This window comes from Pleurodeles waltl, chromosome 4_2 (genome assembly GCF_031143425.1).
Source record: "Pleurodeles waltl isolate 20211129_DDA chromosome 4_2, aPleWal1.hap1.20221129, whole genome shotgun sequence".
Classification (NCBI taxonomy): Eukaryota; Metazoa; Chordata; class Amphibia; order Caudata; family Salamandridae; genus Pleurodeles; species Pleurodeles waltl.
The window spans coordinates 699,156,020-699,182,756 of NC_090443.1; the positions used below are offsets into that span (position 1 = coordinate 699,156,020).

Consider the following 26,737-nt stretch of genomic DNA (forward strand, 5'->3'; position numbering starts at 1 on the left):
TGCTCCCTGTTGCCTGTTTTAATAAAGGCCCCCCACACCATTGAAGCAGACACTTCATTTTCCTGGGAATCAACCGCCAGCTGCCAGTTTCAGGGGAAGCTTGTCCCTTTAATAGAACCGACTAGGTAATTAAATGGCCTTTCTCCAATAGGACTTACCAGGTAAATCCAATAGCCGGCTCTTTAATATCACTTTGAAGCCTGCCCACTCAAGCACAATGACAGCAGAGGAGCCTGTGAACTATTAGCTAGGAGGGAACGGAACCCGGGATCTCAGAAATTAATTAAATCGCATGCAATTTAAGGGGAACGTTTATCTTGATTTGTCATAACAGAATTAATTCGAGGCCTCCAATTCACTTGGGGCAGATCTGTTACTCTGAATTAACCGAGCATAATTTGGCTGAGGTCCCCTCTGCCAGCCTCTCCCCCCTCTAATGCACTTGCCATAAAGCCTCCCCCACCCTCTTCAGTACACACATACACTCCACCTTCCTACCAACAGCTCCTGGTGCTTTTAAGCGTCCCTGGCTGTGGTTATTCCGAAGGCCTTTTAATGGACTTGGCCGCAGGCGTCATTTCTCTAGTGCATTTCTCTGTAGCATTTAATAGAGTTGGTTCTGAAATCACATTAAACAGAAAATGTCTGATGGAGAAGAAAAACAATCTGCAGGAGCAGCGATGGATATGCGCTGGCCTCTTTTAGGCAGCTGGTTGGTGGCTGCTCTCACAGCAAAGGCATTAGAGAGATGATGATGTCCTCGCAAACCGGGGTCTCGTTATGGCTGTCTCGCCCTCTTTCCCTTTCAAGGCATCTGTTTGAGATTTTCTGAGGTTGCTGCTGTGACTCAAGTAAAGTGGATTTATTCTGTGTTTTTTTTTTTTTTTTTTTTCCCTGCTTTTTTTTAACTGTTACAACACACCTTTTCATAGCAGCAGGATACATCAACAACTCCTTCACAAGTGCAGTTGTATCAACCCACACCAAGCACCTTATCGTAGCATTATACTGCTAGACAAAATGTTTCAGGTTCCAGGTTGCCCTTCCCCTATGGTTTGGGGGTTGTCACTTCCCAACGTTGAGTCCTCTACAGGCCTGAAAATGTAATGTTTTAGACCATTGCTTTGGACAGCCTCGTCTTTCACAAGCTTTCTTCCGTTTTTTGTGTAGTTCTCAGGGTGACACCCCCTGCCTCGAATGGACACCCTTACAGGCCTTAGATCACCTTGAAAACAGTTGTAATATCGTACTGTAAATCAGTTCTCTCTAAGTCTATGAGGACTACGAATCCCAGAGTGCATTGGTCTATTAAGTGAAAGTCGGGGGCTGGTGATGGGCCACAGTTATGCCTATCCATCCTCTTGAAAATCCAGCTTTTTGAAATGTTCTTATTTAGTTGCCGATACAGTTATTATTGCAGAACTCTTCGGTTCATCTCGTGCGTGCACGAAAAACTTATTTAGTCCAGGTTTGCATTGTGCATTCTGGGACTTCCAGTCCTGTTTCTAACAGGACAAAAATGACCAGAATGCAAAAAGACAGCTTCTCACTCTAGGGCATGTGAAACTTGCTAGCTCTGTTATTGCGGAGTTTTTTTTGGGGGGGGGAGGTGTACTTACAGTGCACGTTTTTAGTGTTCTTGACAAGACTCAGAGTAAAAAAAATACGCTGTGAGCCCTCAGTGCCTCCTTGGTGTATGCCGCCCCCCCAAAAAAAGAAAAACACACACGGGGGCTATCCTTCGATAGCAGACTCAGGGTGCGTGTGATTGATCACCCCGACCAGATGCTGAAATATTAACGACCTCCCCGGACTGAGGACCCAGAGAGGAAACTGAGACAGAGTCTGTCATCACAATTAAGAGTCCCCTGGCTTTAATTAGCCTGACCCTGGCCAGCTCCCCCCCTCCCCGAGTTAAAGAGAGGGAGCCCATTAAAGTCCGGCCCGAGACTGATAGCTCCTTAATTGAGCACCCAAGGCCTCGAGCCCTTTAAATCAAACACTGCTCGGAACAATCTCTTTTCAGATAATTAACCGCGCAGCTCCCGAGAAAAACCGTGAAAACAACCTTTTTTTCCAAGAGGGGCCGCGGGAGTGAATCTAGAGTTACACGTGTAGCCTTTGTGAACAGCCCGGATAGGCCTGTAGGGTTGCGTGGGAGCTTCCAGACTTACCAGCGCCTAAAAGAGACCGGTTGGTTGAAGACCTATCGCGACCCGGGGTTTGAGTGACCCTGACCCAGCGCTACCGGCCTTCAACATCACTCCCTTTTTTTGTTTTCTTTCGTAATAGCGCCCTCCCTCTCGATGCACGGCTTGCTCTGTTGATGTTTAGTAGGTCTGGAGGTTGGTGGACCCCTGGCAGTGCTCTGCGTGACACACCTTTTGTGTGATGGTAGCTGTTGGGTGCACAAATGCATTTGTTTCTTGCGTGCTGATATGTGTGTTGCAGTTTACGTCAATAGTACTGCAGCAATGAGGGTGCAAGTCTGCGTCTCTCGGTGGTCGGCGGTCCACTACGGCGTGGGGGTGATTTGGAGCTGCTTTGCCAGAAGCCTGCAGATAGAAGGGGAGACGTTTGGAAAACAAGGGGCAGTGGCGCTCATGTGATTCGACGCCTGGTGCCCGGCACGAGCGTGCACACATGCGACTGATGGGGCCTGGGGCCTGTGGATGGGCGAGCTCTTCTTATGGGTGGTACCATTGACTTGGTTGCTGTGGACTCTGTTCAGGACATGGTGGGCAGTGATAACATGAAATCAGGACATTTTGATGAGTTGGGGAATTCCGTGTGTGTGTGTGTGTGTGTGTGTGTGTGTGTGTGTATGTATGTTGTATGTGAAATGTGCATATAGGATGGGTGCAGGAGTTGAGTTCTTGTGGTGGGTGGAAAGGTCGTGGTTAGGGATGCATTCCCCTTAGGGCCATACACAGGAGGCTTTGGAGAACGTGCATACAGACCTCCATGTTGATGGGTGTTCCAGTTGAGTAATTACAAATGGTTTCAGCTGGCACCAATTGCTAAAACGATTTTTGGACGAAATTAAGATAAATTCGGTTGCAGTTTCAAATGATTATTGAAGCCTAATAGTGGAGATAGTGGTCATAATTTAAAGACACGAACCTCCTTGAGGGCACGCCTCAACTGGGTTCAGCAGAAACAAAGATACACGTGGTGGTTACTTGGAATCTGCACCAATGTCGTCCTTATCCCCTTACTTTGGGAGCTAGTGGCTCGGAGCTGGTTGAAGCCCAGGCTTCTTTTGTGTGCACGTGTACCCACGTTTGCGCGTGCACGCGCTCTTATTTCAGGCTCTTTAGTCGGAGTGGGTCCCCTGGTCTGTCCCCCTCCTCGCCCCCGCACTGCACGCGCGTTGACACTGGTGCGCGCTGTGGCTCGACAGGGAAGGGACGCGCGCGCGCCAGCCCCCACCCCGTCACCATCGCATTCTGCGAGAGCGTGTCCGTGTGCGATCCGCGATCTCAGACTAATTAGTTTTGAAATGGAGTTTTGATTGAACTCCCCGAATCGATGCTGCTGCAAAATTTGTTTCTCGGGTTTCCCATTAAAAGCCATCTTAAGGGGCAGGTTTACTACTCTCCCTGTCGCGCAGTCGATACATTTAATAACAACTTACAGGCTATTTTCAATAAAGTGGCGACAGCAAATTAGTAGCTTTGAACATGACAAGCCTCCTCAGTGACGCCTGGATCGGCACAGTGCAGAGCCATTCCCCATCCCACTGCGGCCCCCACTCATAGAAGACTTTACTGTAGGCGCAACGCCTTGAGCTCAAGCTGGGGGCTGGACAGGGGCTTGTAAACGCCGCCTAGGAGCCGTTCTCCTCAGCTGGGGAGGGGGTCAGTCTTAAGATGGGTAGTTCCAGACAGACCCACTCCTCTGGAAGGCCAATAGGGCTGTTCCATATTTTTCAAATGAAGGCAGGCTGTGGAGGGATTCTATGAGAGGGCAGGAGTTTCCAGCCAGACCACTACCTCTCGAAGGCGGGTAGGCACTGGGCAAGGGCAGAGTCCGTTCCATCAGGGCTCAGGTGCTAGTAATACCCGCGACCGCCTCACAGAGGGTGCAGTCCAACTGTGAAAGGTACGGGTTCCATGACGTGTCACTGCTTTTGGAAGGCCTATAGGGATGGGGAAGAGTCAGTCTCATGCTGGGCACAGCTCGGGGAAGATTCAGCATTGTCCTCCTTTGAGGTGCACATTTTTAAATGAAATTGTAGCAGTTTCTAGCCTGGTCAATAATTCTGTAGGATGGTAGGGCTGGGGCATTGTCAGTCCCTGTGGACAGGCTCTTCCAGCCTTAGCGGCCTGTTAGAGGCAGTGTCTTACCTTCTGTAGGGCTGACTTGGTGGGAATTTCTCCTTAAGGCTTAACCCTTAATTGGTGGGGGGGATGCTGACAGGAAGTGGGAGGGGAGTGCTGTACAATGCCCAGAGATTGTCAATTGTGTCCTTTCAACCCCCCCATATCCTATTCAGTCCCACCACTCACTCCCCCACCCCACTGCATCCCCTGTTTTTCTGCCGCTGCTCATTTCCTATCGCTGGTTTCAGAAATTATGATGGCAAATGAAGCTCTCTGGGGCTCAGCCTGTTCTGTCCAAATGAAAATTCAATATTAATTAAAAAAAAAAAAGAGGAGGTGGCACACATTTAAACACACTTAAGGCATTTGGTGTGCATTGGCACCCCCCCTCTGCTTCCCCCACCCCCATCCCTTTCCACCTCATGGCAGATGTTGTGGTCTCATTTGATTGCATAGGAAAACTGCAGCGATACTGCAAACACCCAGAGAGATATGATGACAAATGGGCCCAGATCCCGGCAAATTACTTTCTGCTCAAATCGAAATTTCATTCAGTTTGTTGCTAGCCGAGATGAAGTAATCTAAATTGTGGACTCAGGAGCAGATAGAGGGAAGTTGGAGCAAGCATTTCATTATCAAAAGAGAGAGAGAGGGAGAGAAGGTTAGGATGAAAGAGATGAGCAGGAGCAAATCTGTAGTGTTGACACCATGATTGAAAAGGTTAACCCATACACATTATATATCAACCTGGAGAGCCGAGCGATTCTAATGGAAACTCGGCGCTGATCGAGCTGCCCGGGAGTTTCAATACCCGGAGCATGATGTCTTCTTAGATATACAATCAAATCCCCTTAACCCTTGCGATGACTCATATCTCCAGATATGATTAAAGCGCCAGAAAGGACTTCTTCCTATCATTTCAAGGACACAATGCATTTAAACCCCAGTCATGAATTGTATCTGTTTTAGGATGAACCTAGGAATCTGATAAAGTGTGTGCTGGAGCAGAATGGCGCTTTTTCTGTATGGCGGGAGTTGTAACTCAGCGCGTGGATTGCGTCGCACGCCGCCCTCCTTGAGGCAAGTGGTTTCCAGAGGGCTCACCTGTTTTGGTTGCATTATTAATGAGTTCCCCCTTCTGGTTTCAGGTTATTTGGGAACAGCGGGGCCTGCAGCGCCTGCGGACAGTCCATTCCAGCGAGCGAGCTAGTCATGAGGGCGCAGGGCAACGTCTACCATCTTAAGGTACATCTTCACAGCTGGAATGTTTTCATGGTACCGTCTTTGGAGTGATTTTTTTTCAGATCTGCTCTCTTTATTTTCCGTGCTTATTTTTTAATTTTCTTGATTTCCCCTTCCATTATTGCCACACCACGTGATGCTTTTAGCTGTGACTCGGGCTAGGTACTCGCCATATAAACCAGCTGGGTCGCCCTTACAAGTCACACAGAAAGCAGAGTGTCCTGATTGCTGCACACCTGTAAAGGATAGTGTTTGGCTGACACTGACATTTAAAGCATCACTGATGCCATTAGAGTACGATGTTATTATGAACACTTACTTGGAATCCCTGGTGATGAAAAGCCAGTTTGAGTTTACAGATTTTTGTGACACAGCTGTTAGGTGGCCTCATTTTACATGATATTCTAAGTCCTGGATTTTCAGCCCGAAGTCCTTTGCATTCTGGGGCTCGTAGTTCTGCTTTTCTCCCTGTTGTAGGCACAATTAGATCAACGTGTGCATAAATGTTGCCTTAAAGTTCAAAATTCACCGACAGTGTCATGCATGGCTTGGCACCGATTATAGTTTTGGCTCAGAACTTGATATGCTGGTTAGTTACCTCAGAGGTTTGTGTGGTGCATATAGAATATATGGTGAGGCTAGAATAAAGCTGTGTACTGCCACACAACTAACCAGATTTTCTTACTTCTTGGAGGCTGTTCTTTGTAGCAGTGCTTGCACAGAATCCTTTGCCCATTAGCAAAGGTGTACACTGTGTTAAACATTAGGGTTCATAGCACATTTGCGGCATGCATGTTTTCAAGTTCCACCCTGTCCGGTTATTCAGCAGTGTACTATATATGATAGGACAGAGAACTTCCACAGTTCCAGTCATGCAGAAGTGTACTTTACAATGGGATATAGAACTTCCATATGCTCACTTATACAGCAGTGCATTGTATAGTGGGATATAGAACTGCCACAGGCCCAGTTGTGCAGCAGTATATTGTATACTGGGATATAAAACGTCCTCATCCCCATTTATACAACAGTGCATTGCAAAGTAGGATATAGAACTTCCACAGGCCCAGTTATGAAGCAGTGTACTGTATAATGAGATATAGAACTTCCCTGTGCCTAGCTATACAGCAGTGTATTGTAAAATGGGATATAGACCTTCCATAGGTCCAGGTATGCAGCCTTGCATTGTATAATGCAAAATAGAACTTCTCTATGCCCACTTATGCACCTGTGCACTGTATAATGGGATATAAAACTTCCCCATGCCCATTTATACAGCAGTGCATTGTGTAATGGGATATGGAACTTCCACAGGTCCAGTTATGCAGCAGTGATTTGTATAAAGAAGTTAATATTTCCCTACGCCCACTTATGCCACTGTGCACTGTATAATGGGATATTACTACTATGATCTGACAAAGAAACCTACTAAATTCTCTCTCATGTATCGCTCCTTTGACTCATATCAAACCTCATTTTGCTACTATGATCTCCCAATTAACACTTTCTAGATTCTTCCTTCTTCTATCCCTCCATAATCCTATTCAATCGAACTAACAGTCTCACATGTCTACCACTCAAATTACCTCCTGTTCCCCTGCACTTATACTATACTCATATTTCCCTAAACTAATTCACCACTAATCCTTTTGGTTTCTGGAGTAGCGTGCTATTTGCTGAAAAGCACTTCAACGTCTCAGCAGGGTTAGTAAGCGCTATATAAATGCAATTACAATATAGAACTTCCCCATGCCCAAGTATGCAGCAATATACCATGTAATGGGATCTAGAATTTCTACAGGCCATATGCAGCAGTGTATTGTGTAATGTGATTTAGAAGATCCACAGGCCCAGATAAGTGGCAGTGTTCTGTATAATGGGATATAGAACTTCCACAGGTCCAGTTATTCAGAAGTGCACTGCATAATAGGATATGGAGCTTTAATTAGTGGTTGATGCATCCTCTCGAGAGAGCTCTCTGTAACCTCATTGTTAGAGGTAAATCCAAGCGGTACCAAGCTATTGTTTAGTCTTCCCAGGTTGATAAACGAATAATAATAACTTCACCTGTTTGTTCCAGGCTAGGTTACTGTATAAGTGTGCTATGGAGGACTTTGTAAAAAAAAAAAAAAAAAAAAAAAGGTACTTAAACATACTTCATTTTAATATTTTTGTTGTCTCATGAAAAGCTTCAACGTTATTTAAGCCTTACATTTTCTTGGTAGACAATGGTTTTTCAGTGCCTTGCGGAAGATGTCTCTCTTGACTTTCAGATTGGCAGAGGCAGCATCTGGTCGTAGCACTTTGCACAAGGCCTCTATGCTGCGGTTGTCTGTAGGAGGAAGCAGTAGCCGCTGTTTGGGAGGAGTGCACGAGTCCATTCCTCCTCGCTGCCACTGGTTGTTCATCCTTCTGGCCAGACCTTATGTTGATATTTCACAGCAACCTGGGCTTTCCCGGATTTCAGTGGTTCAAGCCTCACTAGTTCAGTTTTAGGAACATGTTTATCCCCAAACATTGATGTTTGGCAGTCGAGTCCAGTGGTTTATCCTCCACTCCACTTCTTTCACGGATTCCCGGGGTTCTGATACTGTATTGCATTGGGCTTTACATTGTTTTTGGTAAATATTCCACATCCGTCATGCAGTGGCAGGCCCCGCCGCCATACTGTGTAATGTCCACTTGGGTTTCTTCTTGCCCATCTCCATTTTCTTGAAAGTGTACATGACGATTCGACTGTCTGCAATGGCTTCACCCGTGATGTTTTTCTTCCAGTGTTTTACGTGCTCTACGTGCCGGAATCGGCTGGTTCCCGGAGACAAATTTCACTACATCAACGGCAGTTTATTTTGTGAACACGACAGACCGACAGCTCTCATCAACGGGCACTTGAATTCACTGCAGAGCAGTCCACTACTGCCAGACCAAAAGGTGAACTTTTATATTCAGTACTAGTCATGTTAAGTCTCTTGACTTTTATCTTGTGTCGCTTGCAAAAGTTCTTCTTCTCTTAAATACATCTTAAAGTTTTCTTTCAGCCACTTAATCTTCATATATGTAAAACTGAACTTAGTTAAGTGTGTCAACGGGGACATTTTGGCAAAGATCTGTTTGTGTCGGCACCCCTCGTACATTTTAAAAGGCGAGTGAGCCCTCTGCATATTTAAGTTTCTGGATACGCAAAGTTGTGTGCGTTGTCATTTTATGTTCACAAAAAATAAGCACTTTCAGTTAGCGCTGGATACTCTGCACTGGCAAGATGAAAATTACCTACGTGTACCTTGGTGCAATTTCCTTACCGAAGTGTCAGGTGAGGTTAACGAGTATCTTTTGTTGTTTACCATAGCACTCAGTAGAAGCCGCATTAGATTTCCCACCTAACTAGGCCTAAGTTGTGTACCGAAGATACAGTCTGCTCTGATGCACAAAATAGTCTGTTTTTTATTTCTACACAACCACCAGCTTTGTGGTTTGGGTCAACAAGTCCACCAATTATTTCTACTTGCAGTGCTGTTTTTAATGCTGTGCTCACTAAAGCACAGGTAGTGCTTTCTAAGCACACCTAATTTTGGAAATAAAAATGCAAGAATACAGGGGCATAAAACAGGCACTCGGCTCTGCGCCATGAAAGCCCATCATGATACGGTCATTATTGTTATTTGACACATACGAAGCAGAACTTTATGTACCTTTGCAATATTCCTCGGGGTCCTACTTCCTGTATATGGGTCACCACTCGCCACTTTCAAAACTAATGAATGAGCAGGAGCTCCTAAATCTTGCATTAAAGATTGAAGCAGCAGCTTACCGGCTGTGCCTTTTCTAGCAGATAGCACGAGAAACACTTTCCAACAATGACTACTGACATAACGAATCTGATCACTCCTCGTTCTCGAATGGGATGGTTCCAAGTCAGTTGAAACAGACAATCATAGAACACTCTAGAGCAATGTTCTCCAAACCTTTTAATGCTATGCCCCCCGTTGAAAATAAAAATCATTGCCCCCCCCTCAGAATTTTTCACGATTATTTTATAAAGATGGCAATGTTTAAAAATGTCTAGACCTATTTAAACATTACAGTTAAGTACTATTGCCTTTTTAAAAATGCAATAACATGCTTCTGCTTAAAACAAAGGCCTGCTATCTGTATAATGCTTCTTTTGGCCAGAGTCTGGCGCCCCTCCTGGGATCACTTAAGGCCCACTCTGCCCCCCCCCCTCCCTGTTTGAAGACCTCTGCTTTAGAGTGTTCGATAGTTTAGCATGTTAATTTGAGGCTTGTGAAATCAAAAACAGGCTAAATGTTGTGGTGAAATGTATTTTCAGGAACCTAAAAAATGAATGTCTGGTATGCTTGGAAGTAATGTCGTTTTTTTTTGCTTCTGTGTTCTAATACCCACTGAGAAAGATACTCCGGCCCTCCCCCCCTTACGCCAGAATATGTGTAAAGCTGGTATAACTGGATCAGTTATCGCCATTCAAAATCATAACGAGCGATGGTCTGATGCACTGTACAGTGAGTTAAAAAAATTGCACCCTGTGGCAAAGACAGCCGGGAGGAGATGTGTGGGGTGATTCCATTTTCTGCATCTTGAAATGGATGGAACGTTAAGCAGTGGAGACCGGCCTATACTGACCTGTCTGCATGCTTTGTTGGTGTGTGGGACATAGAATGGGGTAGATTGTACAGTTCAGGGCAAGTTAGACTGGTGTGGCTGCAGTAGAATTATTCTAAGCTCATCAGCGTGCTGAAAAGAGCGTATTCCTTTTTTTTTTTTTCTTTACTTACACAATTAGAGTACTTCTTTATATATGCAACAAGCCTAAAGGCTACATCTGCTGTGAGGATGGTGACTTTGCTGCACAGTTAAAACCCTGATTACTGGTAGGACTAGACCATGGTGCTCTCTCGAGAGCGAGGGTTTCTGCCACCAGGTCTGAGTGGAGATAGCTGTTTCTTGTATGGGATCTGGAAGTTTGCTGTGTGGCAGCTGTGACTCCCACTGCACTTGGGCGGAGTCTCATCCTGTTCTCTATCTATCCCATGATTGATGTATCTTCTTGATAGTTTCGGATGTAGCGTTTGTTGCAAGATGTGGACAGGGCACTGCCCTGACAAATCAACCGTGATGTTGCGTGTCTTCATTTAGTTTGTACATACAGGTCTTGAATGAATAAACTACTTAGAGGTACCTGAATTGCTTTTAAGTAATTTCATTCCCAAGTGGCGGTTGTTCACCTGAAGGAGTTGAAATAATGAGTAGATTTGCTTAAGGGAAGAGTAAAGCGCACATGAACAATCGTTAGAGCGTTTATATTTTCAGACCAAACCTGTGGCCTGTCCATTAATGGATGTATTAGAACCGAAGGTCGAATTCATCATTTATCACCAGAGTTATTTTGTAATAACACAAGCTGTTGTTCTGCTTCCACTCTCCATCTCTCTCTTATTGCTCCACTTGGGAACTGATCTGGAATGCCTACATCACTGCATCTGATCTTTCTCTCCCCTGTAGAATGTGAAAGCATGGAGTTGTTTCACTTTGAACATAATGATGGGGAATACCTTAAGGGGCAGATTTAAGGGCCCCAAGCCCCTCCTTATGCCACATTAGTGTCACTTTTTTGTTGTTGTTGTGCAAAATTTACAAAGTGGAGCAATGCACTTTAGGGGGGGACAAAAAAAATGACACAAATCTGAGAGACTAATTTGTGTCACTTTTTCCCCGCACTTTTAATGCCTGCTCAGAGCAGGCGTTAAAAGGAGGCCCGCCATTGTTTACAATGGACTTTGTAGGATTAGCATCAACATTTTTTACGCTAATCCTGCAAAGTTCCAAAATAGTGTCAAAAATGTTGATACGGTGTCCACATGGTGGTGTTAGGGGGGTGCTAAGGAGCGCAAGAAAAGTGGAGCTGATCTGGGTGCAGCGCCACTTTACTTAAATCTGTCCCTAAATTTGCAATCAAATTTCAAAGCAACGCATGAAGATTGTGATGAAGTCATCTTCTTGGATATTGGGTTAGTAATGTTTCAGACAAGGAAAGTGGACTCTACTATCATGAGTTTTGAGAATCCCAGTTACTGAGAAAGGACACTTTCGATACATTTTAATATTCCTATTTCTTGGCACTGCAAGCGAGTGCGCTTTGATAACTGCTGCACCTAATTTGTAACAATTACTGTCAAGCTCGCGCGAGACTGCTCGCTCCACCCTGGTCCAGGAACGAGTGAATAGATGACTCTGCACCCAATTTTATTCACATCATATTTCATACTGATTATGTATTGATGACATTGATTCATTTACTCTTTAGTGCACCACTTGCATCGATATTAAATCTTATTGACCACCGCCGGATTTTAATTTCAGATTGCTGATAGATTTTTTCATCAGCTCTGATGGTATATTTGACTTTTCCATCATTAACTCAGGCAATCGCACGGCACTGAGTTATTGCATTGAAACAAAAAGTGTTCTCTTCAGATGTAATTCTTTATAGATTTGCAAGAGTTAATGCCTCTACTAAGGATCCTAAAAATAACATTTAGCTGCAAAAATAGCTCAGTAGTAGGAAAAGCCCTGAAAGTGTCAACACTTTCTCAGCTCTACACCAAAACGAAAAAGAAGTTTTGTTTCTGTCACGTATGAATGTGACGTCATCAGTTTACTTTGTGTTCATTCACTTTAAATAAACTGCATCCACTTTGGATTAAACTGAGTGCGACCTTTTGGAAAGCCTTAAAAAACTGGCTTTTCTCTTTGTAAGCAGCCTGGGTGTATGGGACAGGTTTACCTCAGGATCAGCACTCGGCGCCTTGACTCCTTTGGGCACTGTTGCGCTCTACAAATGTATATCATTCATTCATTCATTCATGTGTTATTGCTTGTTTATATCACTTTATGTTAATATTCTGCATTGAAAACGGGAAGCACTCTTCCCCTATTCAGGGTAACTCCAATACACCATTTAATAATATAGCGATCCAATTTCAAACATAGGGCCAGATGTAGCAAATAAAACATTTGCGAGTTGCAAAGTGCGAGTCCATGCGACTCGCAATTTGCAACTCGCAAATTGGTATGCAGTACGGTGTCTCAGACACCGACTGCGACTCGCTATGGGGTCGCAGTGACCCACCTCATCAATATTCATGAGATGGGTCGCAAATTGCGGCCCCATAGCGAGTATAGGCACTTGCAAACATCGAGGCCTGCTGTCGTCAGCAGACCTCAATGTTCGTGACTGCTTTCAATAAAGCAGTTTTTTTTTTTTTTTTTTTTTTAAGTGTAGCCCGTTTTCCTTAAAGGAAAACGAGCTGCACTAAAAAAAAAAATCGAAACCTTTTAGTTTCGTTTTTTTTCAGGACCACTACCTACCCTGAAAAAATTTTTTGGGTCCATTCACAAAGTGGAAGGGGTCCCATGGGGACCCCTTCCAATTTGCGAGTGGGTTACCATCCACTTGAAGTGGATGGTAACTGCGAAACCATTTGCGACCGCGTAGGCGGTCGCAAATGGTATTGCATACCACTCAGAATCGCAAATAGGAAGGGAACACCCCTTCCTATTTGCGATTCTGAAATGCATATTGCGAGTCGGTCCCGACTCGCAATATGCATTTCTGCATAGCAAAGAGGCATTTGCGCCTCGCAAACTCCGATTTTCGCCGTTTGCGAGGCGCAAATCCTTTGCTACATCTGGCCCATAGACCTTTACCAAGAGATACCCAATGTTTTTCCGTGAGGTTTTGGAGGTATACCAGATTTTACGCTGCCTCTTTTACTTACTGTAGTTTCATGTATTTTAAATAGTCCTTTAATCGGGCATGTCTGTGGCACTCAGGACCAGTGTCAGACACCACATAAATTAACCCATTGTTACACGAAGACGCTTCGCTTAGTTTGAGATAAACATGACTCGACATTGCTTCCTATGCATCACATCTATAGTTGAGTATGTTTCCACAAGAGAGAGAAAGTTGTTCTTGTTTACAAAATCTGTGGGTGGAGGGAATCCTGGGCTAAATTTACGAGACAACTGACCAGGGATGACACTGGATCTAAAGAGTGGAGGATTACAGGAACGTATGAGATACAAACAAGGTATATGAATGCGTTTTGAGTTCACTGTTACACAGTTAATGGCTCAAAACTACACACGACCCCCTGTCATCGACTAGTAACTTGTGATAGAAAGTGTAGCTGTCAAAGCATAAGTTTGAAAGTGTTGGCATTATTCAAAGATCTACGTACACATAACCTGGTTTAAAAATATCACTATCTTCTTTTTCTAAATTCGGTGTCCCTCCTGCTGCTTGTAAATCTCCTACTTCTTGCATTGACAGCTTACCGGTTGCATATACAGGTGCTCAGTCCGATCTGCACCTGGGTCTTACATTGCAATTTTCTCAATTTTAGATTGTGGTGGATTCAACATTTTCTGATTCAGTGATCTTCACTGATTACACTAAAGGTACACCATTCTGCAGAGGATTTGCAGGGCCTACTTCAGACTAGTTCCCAGTTATATCAGGCTATGGGTCATTAAGGGGGTCATTCCGACCCCGGCGGTCAAGGACCGCCGGGGCCGGGGATGCGGGAGCACCGCCAACAGGCTGCCGGTGACCCGCAGGGCATTCTGACCACGGCGGTTTGGCCGCGGTCAGACCAGGAAAACCGGCGGTCTCCCGCTGGTTTTCCGCTGCCCTGGGAATCCCCCATGGCGGCGCAGCTTGCTGCGCCGCCATGGGGGATTCCGACCCCCTCACCGCCATCCTGTTCCTGGCGGTTCCGACCACCAGGAACAGGATGGCGGTGAGGGGTGTCGTGGGGCCCCTGCAGTGCCCATGCCAATGGCATGGGCACTGCAGGGGCCCCCGTAAGAGGGCCCCACTTTGAATTCCAGTGTCTGCTCAGCAGACACTGGAATTCGCGACGGGTGCAACTGCACCCGTCGCACCTTCCCACTCCGCCGGCTCAATTCGGAGCCGGCTTCCTCGTGGGAAGGGGTTTCCCGCTGGGCTGGCGGGCGGCCTTCTGGCGGTCGCCCGCCAGCCCAGCGGGAAAGCCAGAATGGCCTCCGCGGTCTTTCGACCGCGAAGCGGCCATATGGCGGTTCCCTCCAGGCGGGCGGCTCCCGCCGGGGTCTGAATGACCCCCTAAATGTCAGATTTGGCTTCTCCCTCACTTTTGACTAGGTGAAGGCTTCAAAATTCCCCTTTAAGGGTATGAAGAAGTGTGTTTTAGTAGTAGTACTACTACCGCTACCACCTGGGGGCTCACTCAAATGTCCACCAGAGGGGCCTGGGTAGAGGGAAAGCACTGATAGTCAAAGGAGAGCTTGTAAACCTGAATGAGTGTCAGAAGTCATGGTCTTGTCACTGACCGTGAACTTCCTTGAATAAGACTAAATTCAGTGGTGATGGATGTTGTGATCTAAAAGAAAGGCATGACAAGACTGCTTTGTTTGTTGACATAGCTGATAAACTAATGAATAAGCTCAGTAGCAAGGACCAATCACTGATGTGAGGAAATGAAAACAAATGTTCAGTCTCCAGTCAGCAGTGCGGTTACATTGTTGTAGTCAAGCTCCACAAAGACCACCACAAGTTCAATGTAATTGGTAACGAAAAAGGGCCACGATAGGCCTCTGTCAAGTCCATGCTGATTATGGCAATAATGTTGTTGTTAATACGAATTAACAACAACATTATTTTCCCTGTTTGGACTCGACAGAGGCCTATCATGGCTCTTTTTCGTTACCAATTACATTGAACCTTAAACAAACGCTGTGAGCCTTCAGAAAGTCTGGATGACGAAACACGGGTTGACTGCTTTCTTGGACATCTCATGCTTTGGAAATAATAAATTTTAGATATTTACAGGACGTGTCTTAGATTTTAATTGAGTTACTTGATACCAAATACGGACTTCTAGATATACTCTTTGGTGTGCTCTGGTGACCTTATGAAGTAACCATTGTTGGCTGGTTCTCCAGTCAATACAACGCACACCTTGGGTGGTTGGATGAGTATACCAGTGTGGCACCCACTTAAAGAATCTTTACGACAATCTAAGCATAATTTTTTTCAGCTACTAAATGGACATTTGGGATGTGCGAACTTGTTGGCATAACCACCACTCTCTATATGACAGTCTTTATGGGCCCATAGGCATTTTCCTTTAGTTGGAGCTTAGCTTCATCAACCTGCTCGTACACACGTTTGTGGCAGAGTTTGCTTGTCAGAAGGTAAATTGATCCGGTGCTTGTTTGCAATACTGTTAGATTTTTGGATTCAAATAGTATACAAATCAAATTACTGTTTGTCATTAAAACAAGATAGCCCCATCCGTCAGTGTGGTGCAGGTGTGAGTTGCTGCTAAGCTCGGCATGAAACACAGGATGCTAGACCTGCTGCATGCAGATGATGAAATTGAGAAATTCTGCTTTAAATTCCACAAGAACTCCATTAGTAACGTAAGATGGCATTACGACAGGTAGTGGTCGTGGGGTTTAAACAGCGCACTTCACTTATGACTTTTCTCTTCATTTTGGCCGGGCAACTATTGATCGCCAAACCATATTTATTAAATGAAATCAATTCCGCTGTGGTCCTAATGGGCAGGAACTGTGTTTATAATGGAGTCTGACAAGTTTTATGGAGATCTAAAATGCCATTTTGTGGGAGGGATCAAGACTGTGAGTTGGCAAGAGTACAAGCCATGCACTTCAGCCATTGCGCTCCTGTAATGTTTTTTCTTCAGACGAAATTTAAAATATCAAATAGAAAGGTTAGACTTCCTACTTATCCCATACGATATGTGCATTACAACCACAGCACCTCCATTAGCTTCTCATGTGCTTCCTGGATCTGACCATACTTTTCCACTTCAGTAATGATGCTGTTTCATCAGAATACTGTTCTGAAAATGCCTGTCCTTATAGGGTTCAAAGTAGAACACTAAGGCCACCATGTTAAGCTGCAGGGAAGTGAGAGTGGCCACATATTAACACACAGAACTGCTTGATTGTGCCTTGAAGTGGAGATTTTTTCTTGCATCTTTTTTATTCACTGTAATGTTTCTGATCGTCTACTTTTTTTTTTTTTTTTTTTTTTTTTTTCTTCCCTCGTATAGTTGGTAATGTCTATTTTTTGTTTTGACTTTCGGGATTTCTCTTTAAATAAGGCAAACCACCCTGCAAAAAATAAACCAGACCCTAGTAAAGGTCCTGGGCATAGTTTGTAAAAGAGTGATGGGTGCAAATGCTGAAGCTGGAACAACTTTGAATTATCGTGGTAATATCCCATTTCACCATTTTAGAGCATTTGCACCATTGCAGGCAGTGAGCCACCTTGTGCAAATCTTGTTTAGCCCCACCATTTATCAGATAGATGGCCTCGACTTCTACAACATTTTTACCACTAAGAAGCAGTACTATTAACCCCAGCCATGTTTCATTCTGGGCCTAATCAGTTTGCTTCAACTTGACTCACTTTGGCACAGTGAGCTCATGACCCATGGCCCAGAATATGCAGGCAAATCAACGTAACGCTCTTGGCACAAAAGGAATGGATGTTTTGGCACAGGCAAGCTAAAAGAAGGGGATGGAATTCATTCAGAGTAATTATCCATGGCTCATATTGCATTAAACATCTCTATCATGTTTTTGCCGCCGATAGGGCTTAGGACTGCATACATGTCTGCAACAACCCAGATTCAAGACATGCACATTCAGCACCTTCACAATTCCATTGGCTAAGGTATGGTATTTTGTGAGTAGGTGGGCAATATCTCCTAAAATTGGCATAATTCATGCCCACACTTTCTGTGTATGACTTTGTTGGGTAAATCGATCAAGATAATGACACCATCACTGAACCTCGATGCTAAGCAAGCAGACAAGAATGAGGCATATTTTGTACAGGATTACCTAACTCCTGAGGTTGAGGGAGACGTGTAACCTAATGTGCCCTCTACTTTGCTCTAGATGGGTATCCAGCTAGCATATCTTTATCAAAAGGCCTGGCTGAAGTTGATGTGATTAAACATAACTTACCAAAATGAGGAGCTACAACCATTGCAAGGTGGTGACTTGTGATCGAATTAGTGGTACAGGGGATTGTGCAAGACCATATTGTTTATCCGGAGTTCTCCATACTAGAATAAAGAGGCCCTGTAATTTCAACCTACCCAGGTTCCATTGGAATACAAAATGGGGTTTTATTGACTCTGAGAACCCGGAGCTCATCCACCCCGTGTACAGTGGACATAGAAAATAGACTAGACTTTTATGTCAACACGAGTCGGCCACAGAAGCATCCATTGCAATGCGCATCTGCCTGAAACAAGTAGTGGACTTCATTCAGCTCCAGGCTTCAGTATTTGCTCGAATGATAGTCATGTCGACTGCCTCGGGGATAATGAAGACCTCATTTGACACTATTGCATCTTTCTTGTCCCAAAACAAGACACCCATATTTCTTCTTTTATATTTACAGATTTAATAAATAGGTTTAAAAACAAGACAGATTAATCACTGTAGTTAAATGTATAGCCTCTAACCTTCTCTGCCCTTCCTAGCCCGTATATTTCTGTTGATTCTATTGTGGCCTTGCAGTACACAACAGCTGAAGGACCAGGTACCCTAATTTCTGGACCAAAATGTGTTTTTAAGTGACGGGTTATGTTGTGTGGTAATACCATCCCAGCGAAATCGGGTAGGATAGAATGGGGTATTAGCTGCGTTCCACAACCCAGAATGGGTGAGAACGCATGAGTATCCTGTTTTTCTCCCCGTTTCAATTTGTGAAACGTAATTTCCATACCACTTGCAATCCTGGTTTAAGCCGAATCTGGGTTTATGTGGGACCCTAAATAAGGACATAAAAATCAAATACAGGGGCGAAGGCGTGTTTGCTCAATGGCAGCTGTAGTACAGCATCGGACAGGGGCCCTCGTACGCCGCTCCGGAAACAGTTCTCATGAAGGTTGCCATACGTGTGCGCGGTGGAATGCCGCTTAATTAACCATGGATTTGTTTATTGAAGCCAAAGTTATAACGGACTGCGTGGGGTGGTACACAGACCCGCTATGAGAACATTTTAACGATTCCAAGCTTCTGTTTGCACCCAGTACCCCCTCCAGTAAGCAAAGCTTACATTTTTTGCATTTCACGGCACCGTTTTTTCACGGGTCTTTTTTATTGTCTGGCCGGCCTCATAACCAGAAGGAGCATTCCATCAGGTTTTGTGCTCGCGAGAAAGGTCATTTTCTCACAAAATGACTGAAGGGAGGAAGTAGCCCACGAAGAGCGCTGTAACCCCGAAATATCTAACGAAGTAAATCTACTGCCAGCCCACTGCGAGCCTGATTGTGTTTTGCAAACAGGATGTGGTGGGTAAAGCGCTGTAAGGCCCGTGGCAGTAATTGGGGTCCGTGGGGTTGAGCACCCGCACAGAGCTGCGGGGCGTGCCAGCGCTCCTGCGCCACGTATCCTGGGTGGTATTCGAACCCATTCACTGGTAGGTTTGGAATGACACTTTTAATTGCAAACGGTGACACACAATGCCCCCTCAACCCGCTGCTTCCATTTTACGACACTTTTTTTTTTTTTTAACTATATATAACAACACTGGCCTCACAGGGAGGAGAATTTGGCGTCACCAGCTTGAAAACGGAGACCTGCTTTAAAAGAAACGCGCCCAGCAATCTCACGGATCGTTACACACACGTTTCAAGATTTCCATTTTCTGCAGCGTCCATTAACTGGGAATAAATATGTAGTGCGCTTCACTTTTTTTCGTCCCTATAGTGCTTGTAAAAATGGAGTGTCTTCTAGTTTACATGTCACCCGGCAGTTCCATAATTGGTGTTGTCTGTGTCCACAGTGGAGGACATTTGATGCTCATTTATTGAATATGCTTACCGGCTGCTACCTAATCTCTTTGTTCTGGACAGACAAATTACCTTTCTCACACTCAGCTTCAACCCCAGGGAATTAAACTTCCAAGCTTCAAGCGCTTTAATTAGCTCGAAAGTAGGGCCTTTGGGATTGGACCGTGAGCGGTTTGCAACTTGGATAAAGTAAAGGCAAAACGAGAAGCTCTGAAAGGAATTTCAAACCCTTCAAGTTCTGATGAAAACTATTGCTTTTAAATAATTGCAAACATATTACAGGGCGTGAAAGTCCACCTCAGTTGCCGAATACCGGAGTTATACCCGCGTGGCATTTTTAATTATCTGAATTCATTAACACCTCCGTGTGAAAGCTCATGGCTCTATAATGTTTTTTGCTCACATTACATTAGCTAACATTGCAAAAGAAGAATCTTAAATGAAAAATACCAAATAGGAAATGAAGGTTCTGTGTGAATTAACTCCTCTGACCACACTTTATTTTAAGAGACCGAACAAGGATGCAACATTCCGCAGATTGTATTTGTATAGATGACGCCCTTGCCGCTTTTGTTACTACAGCTCTTTAGGTTGCAGGTATAGGATGAATTTTAAGGCCATGCCTTGACTCCCTTGCTTGAATTCAACAACCTTGCCTCTTTGCATGTTGTTACTGAACAATGCTGATAAATGGAAATAATTCCTTTATGATCCATGTTTACTTTCAGTGAAATTTTTAAGACATTTTCGAAAGAGAAGGAGCACTTCTCAAGCCAGGGAAGCCAGTGGAGTGGTTTGTTTCAGATAAAGACGTTTTCCTCATTACTGACATTTTTGTGCCACCCTCAAACTATTGGCCTGAGTTGAACAAAGTTGTTTAGTGGGGTGGTGGTGATGAGTTTGCCCCTCACGAAAGAAGAAACTTTGTTGTGCAGTGGTATGTTATCCACCACATAACTTTAAAGGATACTCGATTCTCCCCTGGAAATCAATGAAGAATTAGGATGTGGGTTAGGATGTGATCACCAACCAGTGAGCGAGCTTCTGAAGCACTTCAATGCCTCGTCAGAGGTAGTAAGCGTAATACAAATGCAGTTTATTTTAAGTGCCCACAAGCGAAACAATGCAAATCAATACAACTAGCTGCCTTAATCAAAGGAAAAATTGCAAATGTGCTTGTAGCCTCTCCTCTGGCCTCAGGATTTAAGGCAGGTTTTGGTGGAAGTCTTTACTAGTTGGGATTGTCTGAGGTGCTAGCCCAGTCCTCTGTGTTTATAGAGATAAGTGCCATATAAATAACAGATTTTTCTCAGGTTTTGTTGATGCATGGCACAGTCTGAATTCTTCAGGCCATATTGTAGCCGGCCACAAATCCGGTCAGTCTCTTATGAGCATTGCATATTTCCTGTCCAAATTCAGTTCCATCCAGTGGCTAACTATCCAGCCTCACATACTGCTAACATGCTGTAGTGGAAACAGTCTGCCGGCACGCCTTCAATCCCCATCCTCAGGCCCACAGAACGGAGAAGCCGCTGGGTGTTCCCCAGTTTGTGCGTGGGAGTGGTTGTGATATTTATTGTAAACGGCAACCAGTGGCTCAAAATAAATGATCTGTCGATCTTCAGAACTCCAGATGAAGAGGTTGTGTGTTTTTTGTTGTTGTTTATTTTGGGGGGGGGGGGGGGAAAGCATAAAGTAACGTCGGAGGATATCCAGTCAGGGGCAATCCTGGCATGGATAATCTCTTGAAGATGCCAAAGGAAAATTAATAGTCTGTATTTAAAAAAAAAAAAAAAAACGGTTGATAGTTCTAATAGCATAAAATTAGAGACACCACAATGTCAGCTACCACCTCGAGCTCATAAATGGCGACAACCAGAATTGATATCTGGCTGTAGCCCACTTATAACTTTTTTCTCAGCAAACAGAGAACTACTGGAAGGAGATGGATTGGATGAAAGTTGAAAGGCTCAGCCACATGGAAAGAGGGTTTCTTTAGGAGTTTAGGTGTAACAAATACTTGCTTGATGCAGAAGCACTTAACAATGAAATGTTCATTATTTCCAGTGATGCAGTGCCTAAATTAAAAAAATGTTACAACCCCTCATCGCCAGACAAGGATCCAGAGAAGACCCAGATTTAGTTCCCATATACCAACATTATTATTGTTCCACTCAAGAGTACTCATTCGCCCCCAGTAAGTTAACCAGTGCTCTGAAACTTAATTTCTTTTTCGGATGGTGCTGATTGTTTTGGCCCACTTTTTGTTAAAGTTGGAATTGCATTGGCTCAGCATGAACTGGCAGCTAAGGTATCAGACCTTTCACCCGTTGGAGCGCTGGTCCTATTCAGACCTCTGCTGATGCAAGTCCATTAAATGAGTTGGGTAGTCAGGGCCCAGCTCCTGATGAATAATACTGTTTGTTTTGAGTATTAATTAAGCAGTCCTGAAAATGAACTAGTGGTCGACCTCAGTCGAAAGTCTAAGGAACAGTATGTGCAGTAGATCAAGTTCCTTTTCATTACACTTTTTTTTTTTTTTAACCAATCGTCTTCAAAATTAAACACGTACGGTAAATACATAATATGGTAAAAATGTCTGTGGCTAGGGGTGCTTGCGTTTAAAACCTGAAATATTAAGCTGTTCATGCTGCAGTGATCCAAGGTTAACTAGTCTTACGTCTGCAGTACTCCGCTACTCTCCAGTCCGCACCCTCATCTCACATTATCCCCCTTGTTGAAAAACCATTTAAAAATAAATGGAAGACATGAAAATTGAATGAAAATGACTAAGAGGAAGAGACAGCTGGAGAGGACAGAAGGGTTACAGGAAGAGGCAGTGATGGGGCGGGAGAACCTGCTATTATGTTCAGAGAAATGCTTTTCCAACAAGCTAGCTAGGTGTAAATAGAGCTTTCCTTATCTCAGCTTTTTTCTTGGCCATTTGTGACTGATCTCGTGGAATCTTTCAGATTTGATCGTGTAAAGATGGCAAGCAGTGGAGGCCAATCTAATATAATTGTTAATTTATTATTTGTTTACTGTACCCAGAGTTTAGTGCACCCCTTTATCCTACAAATCACCTCACCAGTGTACTATTTATGAACATCAAACTCTTGCCACTTGTGTCACAAATGGCATTTAGAAGTGTCTAGACCAATATACTGCATTTCTCATATAGGTTGCCCCCTTCTCCACGAATATGTAATGATTTAACATTTCAGCTAGTTAGCATTCAACATGGATAAAACTCCTGGAACACATTGAAAACATTAAAAAGGAACTCCCCAGGAAGGCGTTTTTGACTCTCAATGAACCCAACTCTTCAAGCTCAGAAACGTTGTTTATAGGACATTTTAATCTACAGGAAGATTTAGAATACGTCATTGCTGTAAAGTCGTATATGCGTTACGTAAATGCCTTAACCCAAGAAACTTGCTTAGCTCTGGTGTCTGCATCGTGCTCTTCAGAACCATGCACCCTGAGTTTTAAAGTAAGAAGGTCCCCCCCTTCACCTCCTTAAAAAGAGTGGTGCAGTGATTCCAGCCGTCCCCGACGCGCACACCGCAGAAGAATCAGGAAGTAGGGTATGTCTCTCCTGGTTCATTAAAAGATCCTTTTCAAATGTACCCATAACTTTGAAAGAGCTGCTGGCTTGGCAAGTGAGGGCTCTCAATAAAGCTAAAAGAAATGCTTCTAAACCTAGAAATCCACTTTAGAATCGAGGGCTGAAACCGGTGATTTGACTTTTATCTTTAGGTTCAGTGCAACATCAATATTTTTGACATTTAAAAACACCACTGCCAAATTTCTGTAACTTCCACTAAAAATGATGCTGCGTTTTCTACATAATGTGTCATATGAAATTTGCAGAGTGAAGATGACTTCAGTACCTAATAAATGTTTGTCTCTCCCAATTATCGCCCTGCTTTTTGATTTCTCAAATCATGTTTCTTTTAGTTACCTCTAGGGTTACGGATTTTGCTTTCGCTAGTTTATGTTTTAATTGTTTTACATCTAAGGGTATTAAAGTTTAAAAACAATAAAAGTCCCAGTGAGACACTAGGTGTAAAACTCGCCTTTTGGTTGTTGCTTTTCCCAGTTTTCTCCTGCAGCTTCAGTAAATGACACTTGTTGCCATTCACTGCGTGTACACACTGAAGGAGGGAAGGCAAAGCCTCACCCTTTCTCTGCCAAAGTGTGTGAGCTCCTGCAGTTTGAGGGGCCACTGGGACAAGCGAGTTCTGCAGAGGCGTGGCCCTCACTCGTGCCGTGGCTCTGGGTGTCACTGCTTTATAGTGACAGCAGGAGCTGGGGGAAAAGGACCCCTCATATTCTAAGCCCACAGGCCCTTCTCACACACTCTTCGCTCGAAATCAGGAGGCGACGTTTGAATATTAGGACATTAAGTTACGGATGGACACTGGCCTGCACTATAGCTCAGTGCCCCTCCCTTGCGTTCAGAGGAGCTCTCAGTGCTACACTGCTCTGATGGGAATATTAAAATAAACAAACAGGAATGGAGATGGCAGGGCAGTGCCTGCCATAAAAAAGCATTCAACGTGTATTTTAAATCCTACGGGGGCTTACAAATACAACCAGCTCCTATAGGACGATCCTTCAAAGGCAGCACTTTCTATATTTAAATATTCTCTTTGCTATAGATTTGTTTAAAATGTTATCCCTGAAGTAGATTGCAATAACATAACATCCTTTCTATATGTAATGTGCGCCTCCCATGCAACGTTGTCGCTTAAATCCCATGTTTTCTGCCTTCCAGGTCTGCTAAAAGGTCAGAAGAATGAGGAATGTGTGCCTTCATCTCGGATTTTGTTCATCGCAGATGGATGCCATGTGTCTCCCGCGGACGAGTCACCTTTGTAGCTGGCCGCCGCGCCGGCTCCATGCCATTGCACCTTTACTCTTGACTGCCCTCCCCAAGTTTTTCGGTGTATTAAAATGACTGAAGACGAGCATTAAGGACTCTATGAACCTGTGCTAATGGGAGACTGTCGAGCAACCGCAAAGAGATCCACCGAGGACATTTTGAGGGGAAAAAAATGACTAATGACGCCAATTAAAAGAAGCATCGAAATCGGCGTCCTACCCTCGTTATCAATTAGCAGGACACGGGCCGGGGCGCGCACCCCCTGTTTTACCTTGACAACATTCTCTTCGCTCTTTGTATATTTAAGTGTTGTAAGGAAACGTGTTTCAATCAAACTGAACATAAGATAAAAGAAGACCTGTGGCTTTTGTGGTACCCTGTCACAAACACTTCTATCTAGCTCTGTAAAATACAATCTATGTATGCATGTACCTGTTTTCATCAAATGTTGCTACTTCCCATACTAAAAATGGCTCATAGCAGCTACTGTGTAGAAATTTTCACCTACTTGCTGAATGAAGACAAATCTTTTATTTGTGATATTTTCTGAGGCATTTGCTCTAGTATGGTGTATTTAAATAATAAAAATCTAAAAGGAAGTGTATTTGATGGTTTGTTGACTAAATCTACCATTTGTAGGCATTCAGATCTACAATTGCAGCTATTTATCCTAATATGGAAAGTTCCATTTTTTAATGGCCTCATCTCAGGGGTGTGCCCTGTAGGAGGCTAGCTTGTTAGCCAGCAGACCAGTGGATTCTACAGCTTGTATTTTCGCTTTTAACATTGCAAGCATGGGCTCAAATCTCTGCGTGCAAAGTGCAGTTACTTAATGGGCCAGGACTTGCACACTTGGCAGCTCTAAATTGTAGTTTTACCTTTATGTGGTTAGCTACCAAAAGGAGTTACTAAATAACGTTTCCAAGCAATTGTTTTCCAGTAAACTGATGGCTAATAGATTCTAATGGGCAGGCTTCTGAACTAGTTATGTCTCCTGCATAAAGATGTAAAGAAAATGCGTCGAGGCATGCTTTCTCTGTGGTTTTAATTGTACATGCTGCAAGGCTGTCATACCTTTTTTTTAAATTTGTTTTTATTTTTTTTTAATTTATTTTTTTAATCAGCCGACAAGATATAGAAAGAATGCTACATTAGAAAACTTCTTAACCCTGTTGCTTGAGATTTCAAGGAAATCCATGGAATGGGTTGGGGTCTCCTGCTGCGACAAGAAGTGTCAAGTCAAGCTTATTAATCATAATACGGTTACTTAAAACCTTAAATGACATGGTTAAAAGAAAATAAAAACATAATATTAAACAAGTTTATATAAAACGTTCTAAAAAGTGCGATACCCTCGTGCTTTAGTGTAGCCAGTGCTTAAGATCTATTACTTTGCAAATAGGACTAGTAAAAGATCGAAAGGAGGAAAATGAAAGAACATAATGTTAACAAATAAAAGTCGTTCAAAACATTTCAAAAAGTGCAGTGTACTCTGTCTCTAACGTGCCTGGTGCTTAAGATCTAACACTGTGCAAATAGAACTAACATAAAAATTGGGCTGGCCCTGAATAACTACTTAATTGATGGGTGTCCTGACCGTTTCTGCCAGAAGTGTCCGGTATCTCATAACCAAATTTATACTGTCAAAACTGGAAGGAGCACTGGTGGTCACTCAGTGTATTTAATAAAGGAAAATGTGATTAAAAAAAAAGCTTAGATTGACCCCGGTACAGTAAATAGTTTTGTTATTGTGCAAACAGCTTTAGATATGGCACATAACTTTGTCTGAGTAGTCAAAAAAGGGAGAACAATCTTGGGCAATAAACAGAGAAGGGGCGACCTCCACTAAAACTCTATCAAAGACCAAATATCCCTCTTCTCCCACACCCCATGAAGGAAAGTGCCAATGACGATAAACTGAGCAAGTTGGTACCACAACCCAGCAAGCTCCTGGTAGTTGCTCCCATGAGGCACTTCTATTTTTTTTTTTTTTTTTTTTGTTAACCAAAAAATGTTTTGTCTCCTCGAGGAGACACTAAACCTGTCTTCACACATGTACACACCCCCCACACCACTTGTGCTGAAATCCCTAAGTTGGGTGGCTTTGGCCCTTATGTCTGTACGTTTTTAGAGGGGCCTTACAATATTCGGATGATTTCATGGGGTTTGGGAGAATTGGGCTACCTTGTTTTTGATAGATGGAGCATAGTTTAATAGAGTCATGCAGACACATGAAGTAATAACATGCAAAAAAATGTTGTTACAAATAACATTACTGTAAGGTATCTGCACGTTTTTGTATCTGAATACAACCTCGGCGATTAGTAATAGAGAATAACAAGAAATTACTTGGTGCCCATTTCATATATGTTATTAGGCCT

At 43.7% G+C, this 26,737-nt stretch overlaps 1 protein-coding gene across 3 annotated transcripts in view; it reads left to right on the plus strand.

The window, feature by feature from the left end:
* Positions 1 to 24,955, plus strand: part of LMO4 (LIM domain only 4) — a 39,911-nt gene extending 14,956 nt beyond the window's left edge. For all 3 annotated transcript variants that reach the window (XM_069232304.1, XM_069232306.1, XM_069232305.1), the window contains exons 3-5: positions 5,474 to 5,570; positions 8,343 to 8,498; positions 24,249 to 24,955. In XM_069232304.1, the coding sequence (XP_069088405.1) occupies positions 5,474 to 5,570; positions 8,343 to 8,498; positions 24,249 to 24,257 (262 nt within the window). In that variant the 3' untranslated portion in view covers positions 24,258 to 24,955. The remainder of the gene's footprint in view (positions 1 to 5,473; positions 5,571 to 8,342; positions 8,499 to 24,248) is intronic.
* Positions 24,956 to 26,737: the final 1,782 nt, after the last annotated feature.